At 42.5% G+C, this 13,164-nt stretch overlaps 1 protein-coding gene across 2 annotated transcripts; it reads left to right on the top strand.

Moving 5' to 3' along the window:
* Positions 1-852: 852 nt before the first annotated feature.
* On the top strand, positions 853-11,126 carry hic1 (hypermethylated in cancer 1). Of its 2 annotated transcripts, none has more exons than XM_071539789.1 (2): positions 853-910; positions 8,190-11,126. In XM_071539789.1, the coding sequence occupies exon 2, from the start codon at positions 8,207-8,209 to the stop codon at positions 10,424-10,426; it is 2,220 nt and encodes a 739-aa protein (XP_071395890.1). In that variant the 5' UTR covers positions 853-910; positions 8,190-8,206; the 3' UTR covers positions 10,427-11,126. The 2 variants fall into 2 exon arrangements, with proteins under 2 accessions (XP_071395890.1, XP_071395889.1); XM_071539788.1 differs by lacking the exon at positions 853-910 and adding an exon at positions 2,799-2,865.
* Positions 11,127-13,164: the final 2,038 nt, after the last annotated feature.

The raw sequence follows: 13,164 nt of genomic DNA on the forward strand, positions 1-13,164 counted from the left end.
CAGCAAGATAGACCCAACATTTTTTGGAAATATTTCTGCAATTTTCTTTTTTTGTGAAAATAACATATGCAATGCTTGTAATTTGTTTTGTAAGCATAGCCAGTAGGTCTACCTATTGAAATGATCAAGCAGACCTCAATCTAAAGTGCTGGTGGTGACATATAGCCTAGTTAACAGACTGTAGGCCTGAAACGGCTGATTGCTGTGAAAATTGGTATATCAAATTGAATAAAATTTAGCATAGTAGGTTACAGTTTTATATGCATTTTATTAGGCTACAATATTGTTTGACGTGTTTTTGTAAACATAAAGCACATTCTATGTTTATTTAGGTTACCTATCACCTTCTTATGTACTCAGGGATGCACTTGAAGGTAAACCCATCTAAAGTCAGTTTACTCACCTTTTATTTACAAAATAGAATTTACCCACCTTTTCAGACTGACATAAACCTTTATAAGGCAGTTTGTGTAGGCCTATAAATGGTACAGGCATTATTTATTTTTATTTATATTGATGTATGTTTGTAGGCTATGTTAGATGGCCACAAACTGGAGGTCATAGTTTACCCACCTTTTTATTTGCCACCAATCACTGTCCTCTGTAACGACTAGGTCTGGTTGCCGCTGAGTGCGCCATTGGGTGTCGCTGTGTGCGTATCGTCTCCGCAGGCAAGTTTGGTCCGACCGGACCCCAACACAGTCTGAAGTGTCAGATAGTCCTGTTAACACGTGAGAAATTGAGTGTATGGAAGAGAGGGAAAGAGGGAAAAACCGGGATAGAAGGTTGCAAAATTACGCGGAAGAGTGTTTTGATAGAAGGGGATTTTGGTGAGAGCGCAGAGGTTTTAATGAGGGAATCCCGAAAAGGAGACCAGACATACGGCCAGAGCACCAGACATGAGTCCGAGGTAAGTTTCTGATACTGGAGAAGGAGTGAGATGCCATCCACGCAGGCATGTGAATACACACCGTCCGGCCGGAGCAGCGGCTTTTCGTAGGCTATGGTGCCGAGATTATCCAGCCTAATCATTAATGTGTATAGCTTTCGTTTTGAAAACTGCCATGTGGCTACAGTATACGGTTTGAGCGTCCTGGTCTGATATACTATTAGATCTATCTTATATCACTTAGGTTATATTCTTATTTTCATTTGTGAACGCATTTCTAATGTCGATGTAGGCATATGCAAATCACACAAGACAACTCGACAACTTCGCGAAAATGTTTTTTTCAGCGTAAAATAATAGGGAATAAACCTGCCATGACAGCAGTCATCTAAAATACATGATTTAATCTTTTATTTTAATACAGAATAGGATGTGGACCTGTTGCATCCTGAATATATTAAAGGAAAATATTAGGGCACAATCCCATCCATAAAATAAACCGTTAGACATGACAGTGTTTATAGGGGGGGTTATTTTGTGGTAGGCTATAATTTAACATATGCGTTAACTTCTATTATTTCTTACTTATAAGAATGTTTTGTCTTCAACATTCACTCATGAAAATATATAAATAACTTTCAGCAGTTTCAGATGAACATGTAGGCAGACATGTTACTCAATGTGAATAGGCCCTGTTGGCCTTGCATTTCCAGACTATTATCTGCCCATCTGCAGTGTAATGCTAACAACAATCTCCATCTGCAGGTGATGGGTGACGGCCTTTTACTTCATAACAGGTGTTTTTACCTGAGGGAGGGAGGGAGAGAGAGAAAGAGAGAGGGAGAGAGAGAGAGAGAGAGAGAGGGTACAGTTGTTTTCTCAATTTGTGATTTTTTTCGCAATTTGAGAGAGGATAAGAGGGTGTGACATATTGTAAAGTGAAGTTTATCTTACCTTCTTTTAGTTGTCCCCCTTATCTAATTCGATGGTTCCCAAAGTGGGGTCCGGGGCCCCCCTTAGGCTCCAAATGTCCCGGGTGGGTCGGTGGGAGTTTCTTTTCACTATTACTTTTATTTCACTCAATAAAAATGAGTACAATTACACAATGTAGGCCTACAATAATGGCTGTTTTGATCACAGGGTTTCACCGTTATCCTCACAGCTATAATATCAACAGTTGTGCAATTCTCTACGAAATCATAGCCTATCTAACAACAAAAAAACTTCTGTGATACACGGGGTTCCTCGGGGACAAAATCAGATCAAAAGAGAGTCAGTGGGGGTCTAACTCGTATCTGTTTAAAGGTCCTGGACATTAAATGGTTTGGGAACCCTTGATGTAACCCGTCATTAAACCCGTTATTAAACTTTTCTCAAAAGGCTAAGTGGGCTTTGTGGTTACATATATACAACAACTATACAATATATAAATACAATAACTGCCTGTCTCTTTAAGACGATGTGTTGTGAAGTTCAAGTCGGGGTCACTTGAAGTTCCTGCCCTCGATTTTACCTTTTAGTTTTATTATAGACTGACATCACACGGGGCGCTAAAACACTTAAGGCGCATAGAGGCTCCATTATCATCCCGGTGCGCGTTATTGCTCCGACTCAAAAATAGCCAAGGAAATTACTAGAATAAAAAAAAAATAGGAGGAAACTGATGCTGGTCTAAGCACGTATTTTTTTTTATAGGAGGGGATGAGAAAGAGGGGAGAGGAGGGGCAGAGAGAGAGAGAGAGAGAGAGAGAGAGAGAGAGAGAGAAGTGGGTGGGAGGACGGACGTAAGGAGCGACAAGAAATTCATATCAATTAATAATAATAAAAAAAGAGTTGGCAGACGTGCTTGGAAAACTGGCATGGTTTTTTGGAGGCTGGCAGTTCAAAGTTGAGACGTCAGATATGACTCCTAGAGACTGCTGAGATGATCATTAAGGGAGACTTAGATCGGATGGCAGAAGACATCGGGCATGCAGGTAAGCTCAAATGCTCCACACACCCAGACAAGAACAGGGAAAGAAGGATATAATTTTTTTTTTTAGTCAGTAACTTGTTCAATGTAGGCAATGCCTTTCCTTTTTGTCAGGTTTTTCTTGAAACATTGAAATAAATAACGGTAGAGCGTGTTTTATAGCCTGCAATGTTTTGCCTCCCTAAATATCAGAGTAAAGTCTGGTTTTCATACCGACAAGGAAGGATGTGCTTATTTATTTTTGAAAGCTACTTTTTCAATTCAAGTCAATTGTGAACGGCACTTTTTTTTTATATATATTTTATCATACATGAATCACTGAGCTATTCTGTAAAACTCCTGTGCCAATGATTAGTCGTGTTGTGTATAGGCGACCTAAATGTTGGATAATTGACATCACATATGATGTTGCCCAAAACCAGTATAATGATCTCTACTAAATAAGGTCATGGTACAAAACAAGACAGCTTGTTTCACTTTACAAAATGTGATGCAGCTTATGCAGCGCCTTTTTTTTGCTCTCAGGTCACACCTTGAACTTTTAGGAAATGTTTAGGCTATGTTTCTTAAACTCAGTTTTATGTTAAAGGGAAAGGGAGCAACGACCTCTAACGAAAAAGAATTATACCCAGGAGTCCTATAATAAATTTTAGAAATATACTATACATTTATAACAGAAAAACCCTGAAGTCCCTATGAGATTAAAATAAATTACCATTATGTACGATAAGGTCACGATAAACTCACTATTTAGTACCACAGACGCACTAAAAGCCCCTACAGGAATATTATAGGAATATTTTAGTGTTTTTTTCTTTTTTAATTGCTGGTTTCCTTTTACCTTACCACGCAAGCGAAGATTTTATATGGTGCATGAAAGAGATGCTTCTCAGTATTGTTGACAGGTCTATAGACGGCAGAGCTGGTACTGTTTAAAAGAAACAGCTGTGTGATACACCTTGCTTTAAGCACAGTGAGCTCTGAGGGCCTGTTTCTGGAGATGATTTAGGGGGCTTTGTCCGAGATAAAGAGAGGTAAAAAGGATGAGGCGCTGCAGGTCAGAGAGATGGCTTCACTCGTGATTTGCTTTATGTGAAGACAAGAGTAAAATAGATTAGGGACAGAGAGGACGAGTCCCTTCAGCAACAGGCAGGGTTTATGATTTGTTTGGAAAAAGCGGCGTCTGAACATGTAAAGACAACTAGGTATGACAATAACACGATTCTTAAATAGCCTATCAAAATATCACTAACATCTTAAATCTTGTTTCTCACAAAAAAGTGACTCTTGCAGGTAAAATTCGTTTAATTTTGGAAAAAAAAAAAGTGTCATCACTCGACTACGTTGGAGTAGACGCAGGGTTATAAAATGTATTGAAAATAAGTGATACATAGGCTATCTGTATAAATAAAATATAAAATGTGTAGAATTATATAACAATTATATAAAACTCGGTGCTTTGGAATAATTTGCCTTAAAAACTACACTAGATTAATTGACTTTACCCCTATTAGGTAGACCGATAGGAAATACTTCAATATTTGGCAACGGGATAAATGCTGGCTGATCATAATATTATGTTAATATGATAGCTGATAGGCGACGGTTTAAAATGAGCTCAGCCAACTTGATTCCCAGCGAGATTTCTGAATGAAAAAGCTGTCTATTCCACATGCTGAAGTGAACAGAAAGTCCAACAGTATTTTATAAAAGTATGACGATATTCCAGAGGAAAGTGACTCACTCTGATGTGCTGATCTGACTAAACTCTGCTATCTTGTTTGGATTTACTCGGTCTCCGCTCCAGGCTACAGTTTAAGTAAAATATACAGTGTGTTTTTTCATGCATGTGGAACTTTTTTATTTTTATTTTTTTTAAACAAGCTTCTCAAACCTGTGTATACCCCCCCTGCTAGAGCCCTCCCCAAAAATGCCACTGGATAAATTAGGCAGAATATAAAACATTAATGGTAAACATATTTTTGTTATAAATCTCATTTTGGCTCACTTTGTACCACAGTGTTGGCTCATAAATTGAACATGGTCTATGGTCATGGTCAAATGGGTTCTTAAAATAAACAAGGCTACATGAACATGGGCAACAAATTGAAATCAAGCAAAATAAAATGTCAGCAGAACGTTTTAAGCAGATGTCAGTGTTTATGTGAGTGAAGCAGAAGGCAGAGAGATAGGAAGTCTGGTCCCTTGCCTCACCTAAACCACAAAAAGTGACAACGCAGACAAAACAGGAATTATGAATTTTAATCTAATGCAACGTGACTGACTGTCATTGCCATAAACTATGTCACCGCCATCATACCATAGCAGTCATCTAAGTATCCTCAGCTTATTGATGGGCTGTTAAGAAGAGAAGGCTATCAGATGAAAACAACCACCCAGCCCAGTGGGACCAGAGCAGCTTTCTTCAGGCGGCTGTATACTGTAGAGGCAGTGTAGACAAATTATTACATTTTGCATGTTCAACATAACAGACCATCCTCTCTCAGCAAACAAGCCTACTGTAAAGTCAAAAGCATAATGTAGTCCAGGCTATGTAAGTGTGTACAGGAACATTATGTATAGGTAACAGGCTGACAGAAGAGATGCGTGCTCAGACTAAATGTCACTGCAAGCGTAGATGGCTTCCTGGCTTCCTCCTATGCATGATTTTTAGATTAAGGGCTTTATAAATATGGATTACCATGGTCTGTGACTGTATTCAGTAGCTTACATCAACAAGTGAGCTCAGATATTTTAAAAAGGTTAGTTTGCTTTAGAAGTTTTTTTTTTTTTTTTATTGTCAGTAGCCCAAGAAATCCCCAAGATAGGCTAAATCATTCTGATAGCAACGAGATAAAAGTGATTCTTTCTGTTATGATGAGTAACACACAGCAGCCGGGCTATACTGCTTTTTTAACTCAAGATAATTCAGTCAAACAGGTGCTTTGTACGCTGAATTTTTCTCGTGTATCACAAAGGCTTTCATAAAATTTAGTAGCGTGTGTCTTAAACATGTGGAGTCAGATGTCTTGGATGTGAGCAGGGTTGAAAAAATGCTGCCTTTATGAATAAGGAATATAGCCTTAATTTGTTGTCATGCTTTGTCACGTAATTGAACTGTGTGTGTCACATAATACAGCGCTGTAGACCGTCTGCAGGGAGGAATGTGCACTGTGTGTGTGTGTGAGTGTGTGTTTATGTGTGTGTGTGTGTGCCCAGCGTGTTACCATGCACACTACAGTAACCTGCACGCCCCTCAATGCAAAAGTTTAGTATGCTATGGGACGTACTTGGCCTACGTATTATGTTAATTTCCAAACACTTTTGATCAGACCCATAGTGAAATTCACAGCAAAAATATGACGATTGTGTAATCAAAGTCAGCAGACACCAGAAGAGATAAACTTTAAATGACAACCATCGATGTAATGAGGGGAAAACCCACCTCAGTTTACCTGCCTTTTTGTTTGTACAATTGTATTTAACCACCTTTTTAGTGCTTTATGACATAATTTCATAGTATATATTACAGTGAGTAGACAAACTGTTGTAAAGTAAGTTTGGATGTTAAGAAGAAAAAATAAATCAATGCTTTTTTTTTTCATATTGATGATCACCGACTGAATGTCATAGTTTACCCAGTTTTTTAGTCACCCATCACTGATGACAACTCTTTTGCCGTTGAGCCTAATGCTGAACATACATAAAAATAAAAGTGCACCACTGAATCTGATGTGTTAAGGCGTGACCTTGAGTTTTAGGAAAACACAGTTTGAGCAGCGCTGAGTTATACAACAAGAGACACATTCATAGCTGTTCGGGATTCTCCAGAACTCCTTTGTAATGCCTCCTATGCATTGGGTGGTTTGCAGTCTTACTTCCCTATTCTTTTTGCTGAGGGCATACACTAGCTGAAATAAACAAGAAGTGGATGAACTTGTGTCAGGAAGACCACGATCAGATATATTTATTTAGTTGCTTGTTTCCCATCAGTGAGACGAAGCCCTTAGGGACAGTTTGAAACCTTTCATCTCATAAGTGAAGTATCCTCAGATACGACTGCTGGAACAATACATCATGCAAAATTTGAGTTGATATAGTTTATGTTAGACTTGTTGCACAATACACACATTAGTGTTTATACTTAAGTGTGTATAAGTGTGTCTGAGTGTGTGTGTGTGTGTGTGTGTGTGTGTGTGTGTGTGCGTGTTGTGTGTACATTAGAATCCTAGAGCTCATCTCAAGTTAAACTATTGAACCGCCTAATTTTGCAATGATTTACATCCTGTGCGCTCAGTGTTCCTTATATGACTGGGCAGAATGGGAGCTGAAAGACCTATCTTTTTTTGGATGTGTCTTTTCCCCCACAGGTTTATACCTGCTGTTCATCATACTTGCAAAACATTCACCCTCGCTTTGTTTAAAACTCTGCACACCACTGCTGGAATACTTTATCAGGAAGCCAGCAGTTAGAAAACATATATCTGTGCTTCACTAGAATTTGTTCTTTCTCTGTGAGAATTGCTGCAGAGGAAGTGAACGTGTAGACTTGAATTTCTGATAATGACAAAACCATTGCAACCACTCACCCTTAGCAAAAGTTCACTTTTATTGAGTGGCCTCAGTGTGCACTTCCCTCACATAAATTCTGTGCTCTGTACACTTTCCCTCTGGTGGAATCTACAGATTAAACATGATTACTTAAATGTTAGCTTAAAGCATCTATTACAAATTACTTAGAACGCAAGAAAGCAAAATGAAATAAGAATCATGTGATCATAGCAAGAATAATTCAAACATGTAATTGTGAATGAAAAATGAAATGAAATCTTGAAAGGTCATTGTACATAATCCTTTCTTGGAAAATGTATTCCACTGAAAATTAATGGTTTCATTCCATAAAGCTATGTATTCTCATCCTTATATTTCAGAGGAAAATTGTTAGTTGAGGTTTTATTACTCAATATTTCAAAAGCAGAGATCCTCATAAATCTAACTATTTTGTGTGCAAAGGCCTTTTGTTACCTAATAACTCCTATAATATTCTGTACTGAGTTTTACTTTTGTGTCAGCAATTATACAGTAGGAGCAGGTGTGATTTTTTTTTCAAATGATAGATATCTTCTTTTGCAATCAAACCCCTCAAATATATGCTAAAGACATTTTCTTCAGGATACAAATGTAGGTATAAATTACAGCTTCTGATGCATTCCTTTGATCACTGCATAGGTAATCATTCTTGCAGTCAGAGAAAAATGAGAGTGATTATGCTTTTGTGGCTTGAAATGCTGACTGCTCCATGACGTTTACAGATATCTGTTGTTGCAGGTGGCGGACTAAAGACGATGCTGGATGCCATGGAAGTTCCAAGTCATGCTAGGCATCTCCTCCTGCAGCTCAACAGCCAGCGCACCAAAGGCTTCCTGTGTGATGTTATTATTGTGGTGCAGAACGCCCTCTTCAGAGCTCACAAGAACATTCTGGCTGCCAGCAGCCTCTACTTGAAATCTCTGGTGGTCCATGACAATCTCATTAACCTTGACCACGAGATGGTGAGTCCAGGGGTCTTCCGGGTCATTCTGGACTACATCTACACGGGCCGCCTGAGTGAAGGCGACCCCACCTCTCCCACTGAACCCAATCTAGGCGCTGTCTTGGCGGCAGCCAGCTACCTTCAGCTGCTCGACTTAGTGGCTCTGTGCAAGAAGAAGCTGAAGAGAAATGGCAAGTACCCTCCCCGCTCAGCTCCTGCATTTCTGCCCTATGCAAAGATGGGGCCCAATAATATGGGTTTAGGGAGTGGTGGCAGGTATAGGGTTTCTACTCCTGTTATTCAGTCCTGCCCTCCAGGAGGAATTGTGAATAGCCACACGGCCCGTGCACCACCACTAGAGGAGCTAGTTCCCCATCCACTAGCCATTCACGCCGGGGAGCTGTATGCTCCCACCTCCAACCCGGGCTCTCAGGTGTTCCCGTCAGCTCTGCCTGCCCAGCTCGGCCTGCGCTCAGCCCACTCTGACAGGAACTGCTCCCCCATCTATGGCCTCGACCTCTCCAAGAAAAGCCCCAACTCCCAGTCTCAGCACACGCCCTCCCAGTCCCATCTGGCACACACTCTGCCACACAACGATGAGGAGCGAGAGGGGGCTCTGAGCAGCCGCACCAGTCCCATGACAGGGACTAACGGAAGGGCCTACCCCGGAGACAAGATGGAGACAGCTGACCAGGCAAGCTCTCTCCCTCCTCCCCCCTTCCCCCATCTCAACCAATCCCTTGGTCCTCACCTGCCCCACCTCCATCGCTCAAGCTCCCAGGGCACCGACCACTACCCATGCCCCCCCAGCCCCGACACCCCCACGGAGGCTGGAGAGGCAGGCAGAGAGATAGGCAACATCTACCGCTGGGTGAAACACGAGCCACTGTCATACACAGCTGAAGATGAAGAGGAGGATGAAGATGACGAGGAGGGGGGTGGAAATGGAGACCAGGAGGGCCACCACCAGCATCACAACCACCACAAGGCCGGGGAGGAGAGTGAAGGGGCGGACGACAAGAGCGGGTCAGGCAGTGAGGAGACAGGCAGCAGTGAAGGCCGCCCGTCCCCTCCTGGAGCCATGGGGAGATTCCACATGCCCTACGAGCCTGAGAGCTTTGGGGACAATCTGTATGTCTGCATCCCCTGTGACAAGGGTTTCCCCAGCTCTGAGCAGCTCAACGCACATGTGGAGACACACACAGAGGAGGAGCTGTACGGCAACTCTGGTGGGGAGATGGGAAACAGCAATAACAGCAACACCAAAACCATCAGCAGCAATGCTAACGGTTATGGGAGCCTGAACAGCAGCAGCAGTTTGAACAATCTGTCCCACCTGGAGAATAAGTCCAACCAGGGCCTGAGTGCAGGGGGCATAGGGGAGATGATCCGGCCTTACCGCTGCTCTAGCTGCGAAAAGTCCTACAAAGACCCGGCCACACTGCGCCAGCATGAGAAGACCCACTGGCTGACACGGCCTTACCCCTGCAGCATCTGTGGCAAGAAGTTCACGCAGCGCGGCACCATGACACGCCACATGCGCAGCCACTTGGGCCTGAAGCCTTTTGCCTGTGACGCCTGTGGCATGCGCTTCACCCGCCAGTACCGTCTCACCGAGCACATGCGCATCCACTCCGGGGAGAAGCCCTACGAGTGCCAGGTGTGTGGGGGAAAGTTTGCCCAGCAGCGCAACCTCATTAGCCACATGAAGATGCACAGCAGCGGCGGGGCTGCAGGGGGCCTGACTACAGACGGGAAGCTGAAGCTGGACTTTGCAGAGGGCATCTATCCTCTGAGTAAATACACAGCAGAGCACCTGGGGCTGAAGCAGGAAAAGGCCAACGAGCTTCTAATCCAAGCCCAGCAGCAATTGGTGGCCGATGCCAAGGCCATGGAGAGCCTCTACCCGCTGTCCAAACTGGCCGCAGAGCACCTGGGCCTCACCCATGACAAGATGGATGTCCTGGGCCAGGCCCTGCCCCCGCAGCCCCTCTCTGAAGGCCGCACCATTGACCGCTACTCACCCAGCTAAGACCACATGACCTGTATACATGGCAACCAGCGATAGGTCTGTGCACACACAACTTGCAGTATTCTAATACCATTCACCTCAACTCAATATCTCTTCTGCACCTCAGACTCAGGCCAAAAGGTATTGGTCTTCTAATGCACAACAACAAATGTGTAGACTTTAAGTGCCTTCCTTTGCATCCAATGTATTTTAAAGTCCTCCTTTAAAAGGGAGCACTGTGCTATTCCGTGACCAAGGAACACTCACTCAAAGCAGTGCAGTATTTATGTACAGTGTATGCAAACAAACATTTTTTTTTATTCCAGCCATTGAGCCAAAGCAACAAATTGAAAACCCAAATGAAATTGTTTTTATTTATTTTTGTATGTGGTGAAATCCAAAGAGAAACTGTTGCAAGGAAATGTTGCAATCTGACCCTAAACCTGTGTACTATTAAGTATCGTCTGTGTACAAAAATGAAAAAGCACATAAGGACAAGATTCAGGGTTTGTGTCCAGACCTGAGCGGAACTTTTACCAAAAGAATAAGCCAACTCTTCTGGACTTTAAAGTAATGGGAGGACTTTTTGTGTTCTGTTTTTGGGGTACTGGACAATTTGTGTATCTCATTCTCCAGCTTTTCCCCATCCTGCTCCTGCTTCCCTAGTCACAAGGAAACGACTAAACGACGAGAGCAATTGCTTCAGCATCTCGGTAAAGTTTTCTCTGCTTTATTTTCTCCCCAGTTGTTAGTAAGTTATCCACTCCCCCATATAGTTGTGCAGATCAAGGCTCATATTATGTGACAGTAATGGTAGCTTAATCAGTCTTACACTCTGTGCGTAACCCTTTTTTAACCTAAAACTTCCTTTGCATTTTGACTAACATCCCATTGCTTTCAATTTGTTATTGAAAAGCAGCAAGCACAGCCCTGTGATCTCATAACTGGGACATGATTGCACATACCCAACTGATGACACACTAATCCCTGTTCACGAGTGTAGCTTCATGCCGCGGTGTAGACGAAGCATGGGTGTTGCCTCTGACATTGTGTAATATTTACAATCGCGGATGCAGCTGAAGAGCGCAGAGAGGCTATCCAAGGCAGGGTCCGGGTCAGAATTAATTATGCAGAAATCTGTCATTCACTATCGATAGTAATTACTCCATTCACAGCAGGCTTATGATTTGTCATGACCGGCAGTAGTCACGCGCCGTGTTGGACGCCGAGCCGTACCGCTGTCCGACCTCGCGTTTGACCTGCCCTCCCATGCAGTCTCTTGTCTGAGAGCCCCGCTACTGTTGACAGGCCAAAGTGAGTGCTATACACAGCCACTGCCTTAACAGCTCTCCTCTACAGCCCCCCCTCTCCCCCCTTCACACACACACACACACACACACACACACACACACTCACACACACTGTTAGTGAGCCGCTAATCTGTCAGTGATATGAACACAAGAATGGGTTTCTGGGTCCTCCTTGGAAGCCAGCGGGTGAACAGCACACCCCAGCTGCTGCGCTTCAGTAATCCCTGTGAAATCTCACTTTCTCCCGGACAATTCACACTGCTTGCCGGCCTGATGCCCCATTTCATGCCTGCCATCTTACCCCTCTGATCCACTTATTAACATCATACCCGAGCCTAGCAAATGTCTCCCAGCCTGGCCTCCTCCCTCCCCTGCTGGTATCAAACAAGGAAACAAGAATGACATATTTCTGTGTTGGCTGACCAGCAGTTCCTCCAGCTTGAAAACAAAAGAGCACTTAAGGCTTGTGGGTTGAAGGCACATTTTTGTCTTTAAATGTTTATTCCAAAGAGCGTGCTGGCCTTTTCTTTTTCCACTTTTATCGGTCCTTGTTTCAGATTAGAAGTTGCTGACCACTATAGTGCCAACGCCAACCTCAGTGGGTGAATGTGAAGACTAAAGCCATAAATGCACTGTGATAGACGTAGTGAATCTTAAAGGCTTAGACATAGCTTAAAAACAGAGACAATTTGCCTGACTTTTGGGATTGTTTTTAAATGTAACAATAATTTAAGGGCTTCATTTCTGTAGCATTTGATCATATCAAACATGTTGTTTTCTATCACATAATTTTCTTTACTTCATTTTGATTTTAACTGAAAGCAGCGCACGTGAAACTGGTGCTTACCTCAGGACTGAACCCAGCATGGGGACGCTAAGCTTTAGTAAACCAACGAACAACAGTGACAACGATAACACACACACACACACACACACACACACACACACACACACACACACACACACGCCCACACAAACACTTAATGTTTTTTGTTTGTTTTCTTTTTAACGGGGCAGTTGTCCTGTGTTAAACCTGTGGTTATTTCTGTGTTTATACAATTTTTTTCTTGTTACAGTTTTATGGTGGAGAGATGATAACATGTGATATTAACATTTTGTTTTGTCTTTATTTTACTATGTGGTATACATTTTCATTTGTATTGTCCTCAAAGAGGCTTGTGTGGGTCTGACCAATTCCATTGTTAAAATAAGGCAAAGTCATTTTGGTAATATCTTAACTGGCTGTTTGTGAATTTCTGAACCACACTTCAGTAAGCATGATGGTGTTCGTCTTTTGTTCCAACCACACATAAAGTCTAGGTAATAAGCAAACTGTTTAGTGATGTCTTTGTTTGCCCACGAGACATGGTATATTATCAATAATTCCCTAAACAGACAGACAGTGGCTTTGCTGGGCGAGGATTAAATTCAGCCTCAAGTTGTTTGACC

The sequence above is a fragment of the Centroberyx affinis genome, unplaced genomic scaffold (genome assembly GCF_046629955.1).
Source record: "Centroberyx affinis isolate AG114_WGS23_722 - 3 ecotype Tasmania unplaced genomic scaffold, CSIRO-AGI_Caff_v1 ptg003519l_1, whole genome shotgun sequence".
Classification (NCBI taxonomy): domain Eukaryota; kingdom Metazoa; phylum Chordata; class Actinopteri; order Beryciformes; family Berycidae; genus Centroberyx; species Centroberyx affinis.

What these genes read in the sequence shown, in the direction of transcription:
- hic1 (XM_071539788.1), top strand. Translation starts at nt 2,814, where the DNA reads ATGATCATTAAGGGAGACTTAGATCGGATGGCAGAAGACATCGGGCAT. An exon ending in AGAAGACATCGGGCATGCAG is followed by an intron (nt 2,866 to 8,189) that starts GTAAGCTCAAAT and finishes CTGTTGTTGCAG; the next exon opens with GTGGCGGACTAAAGACGATG.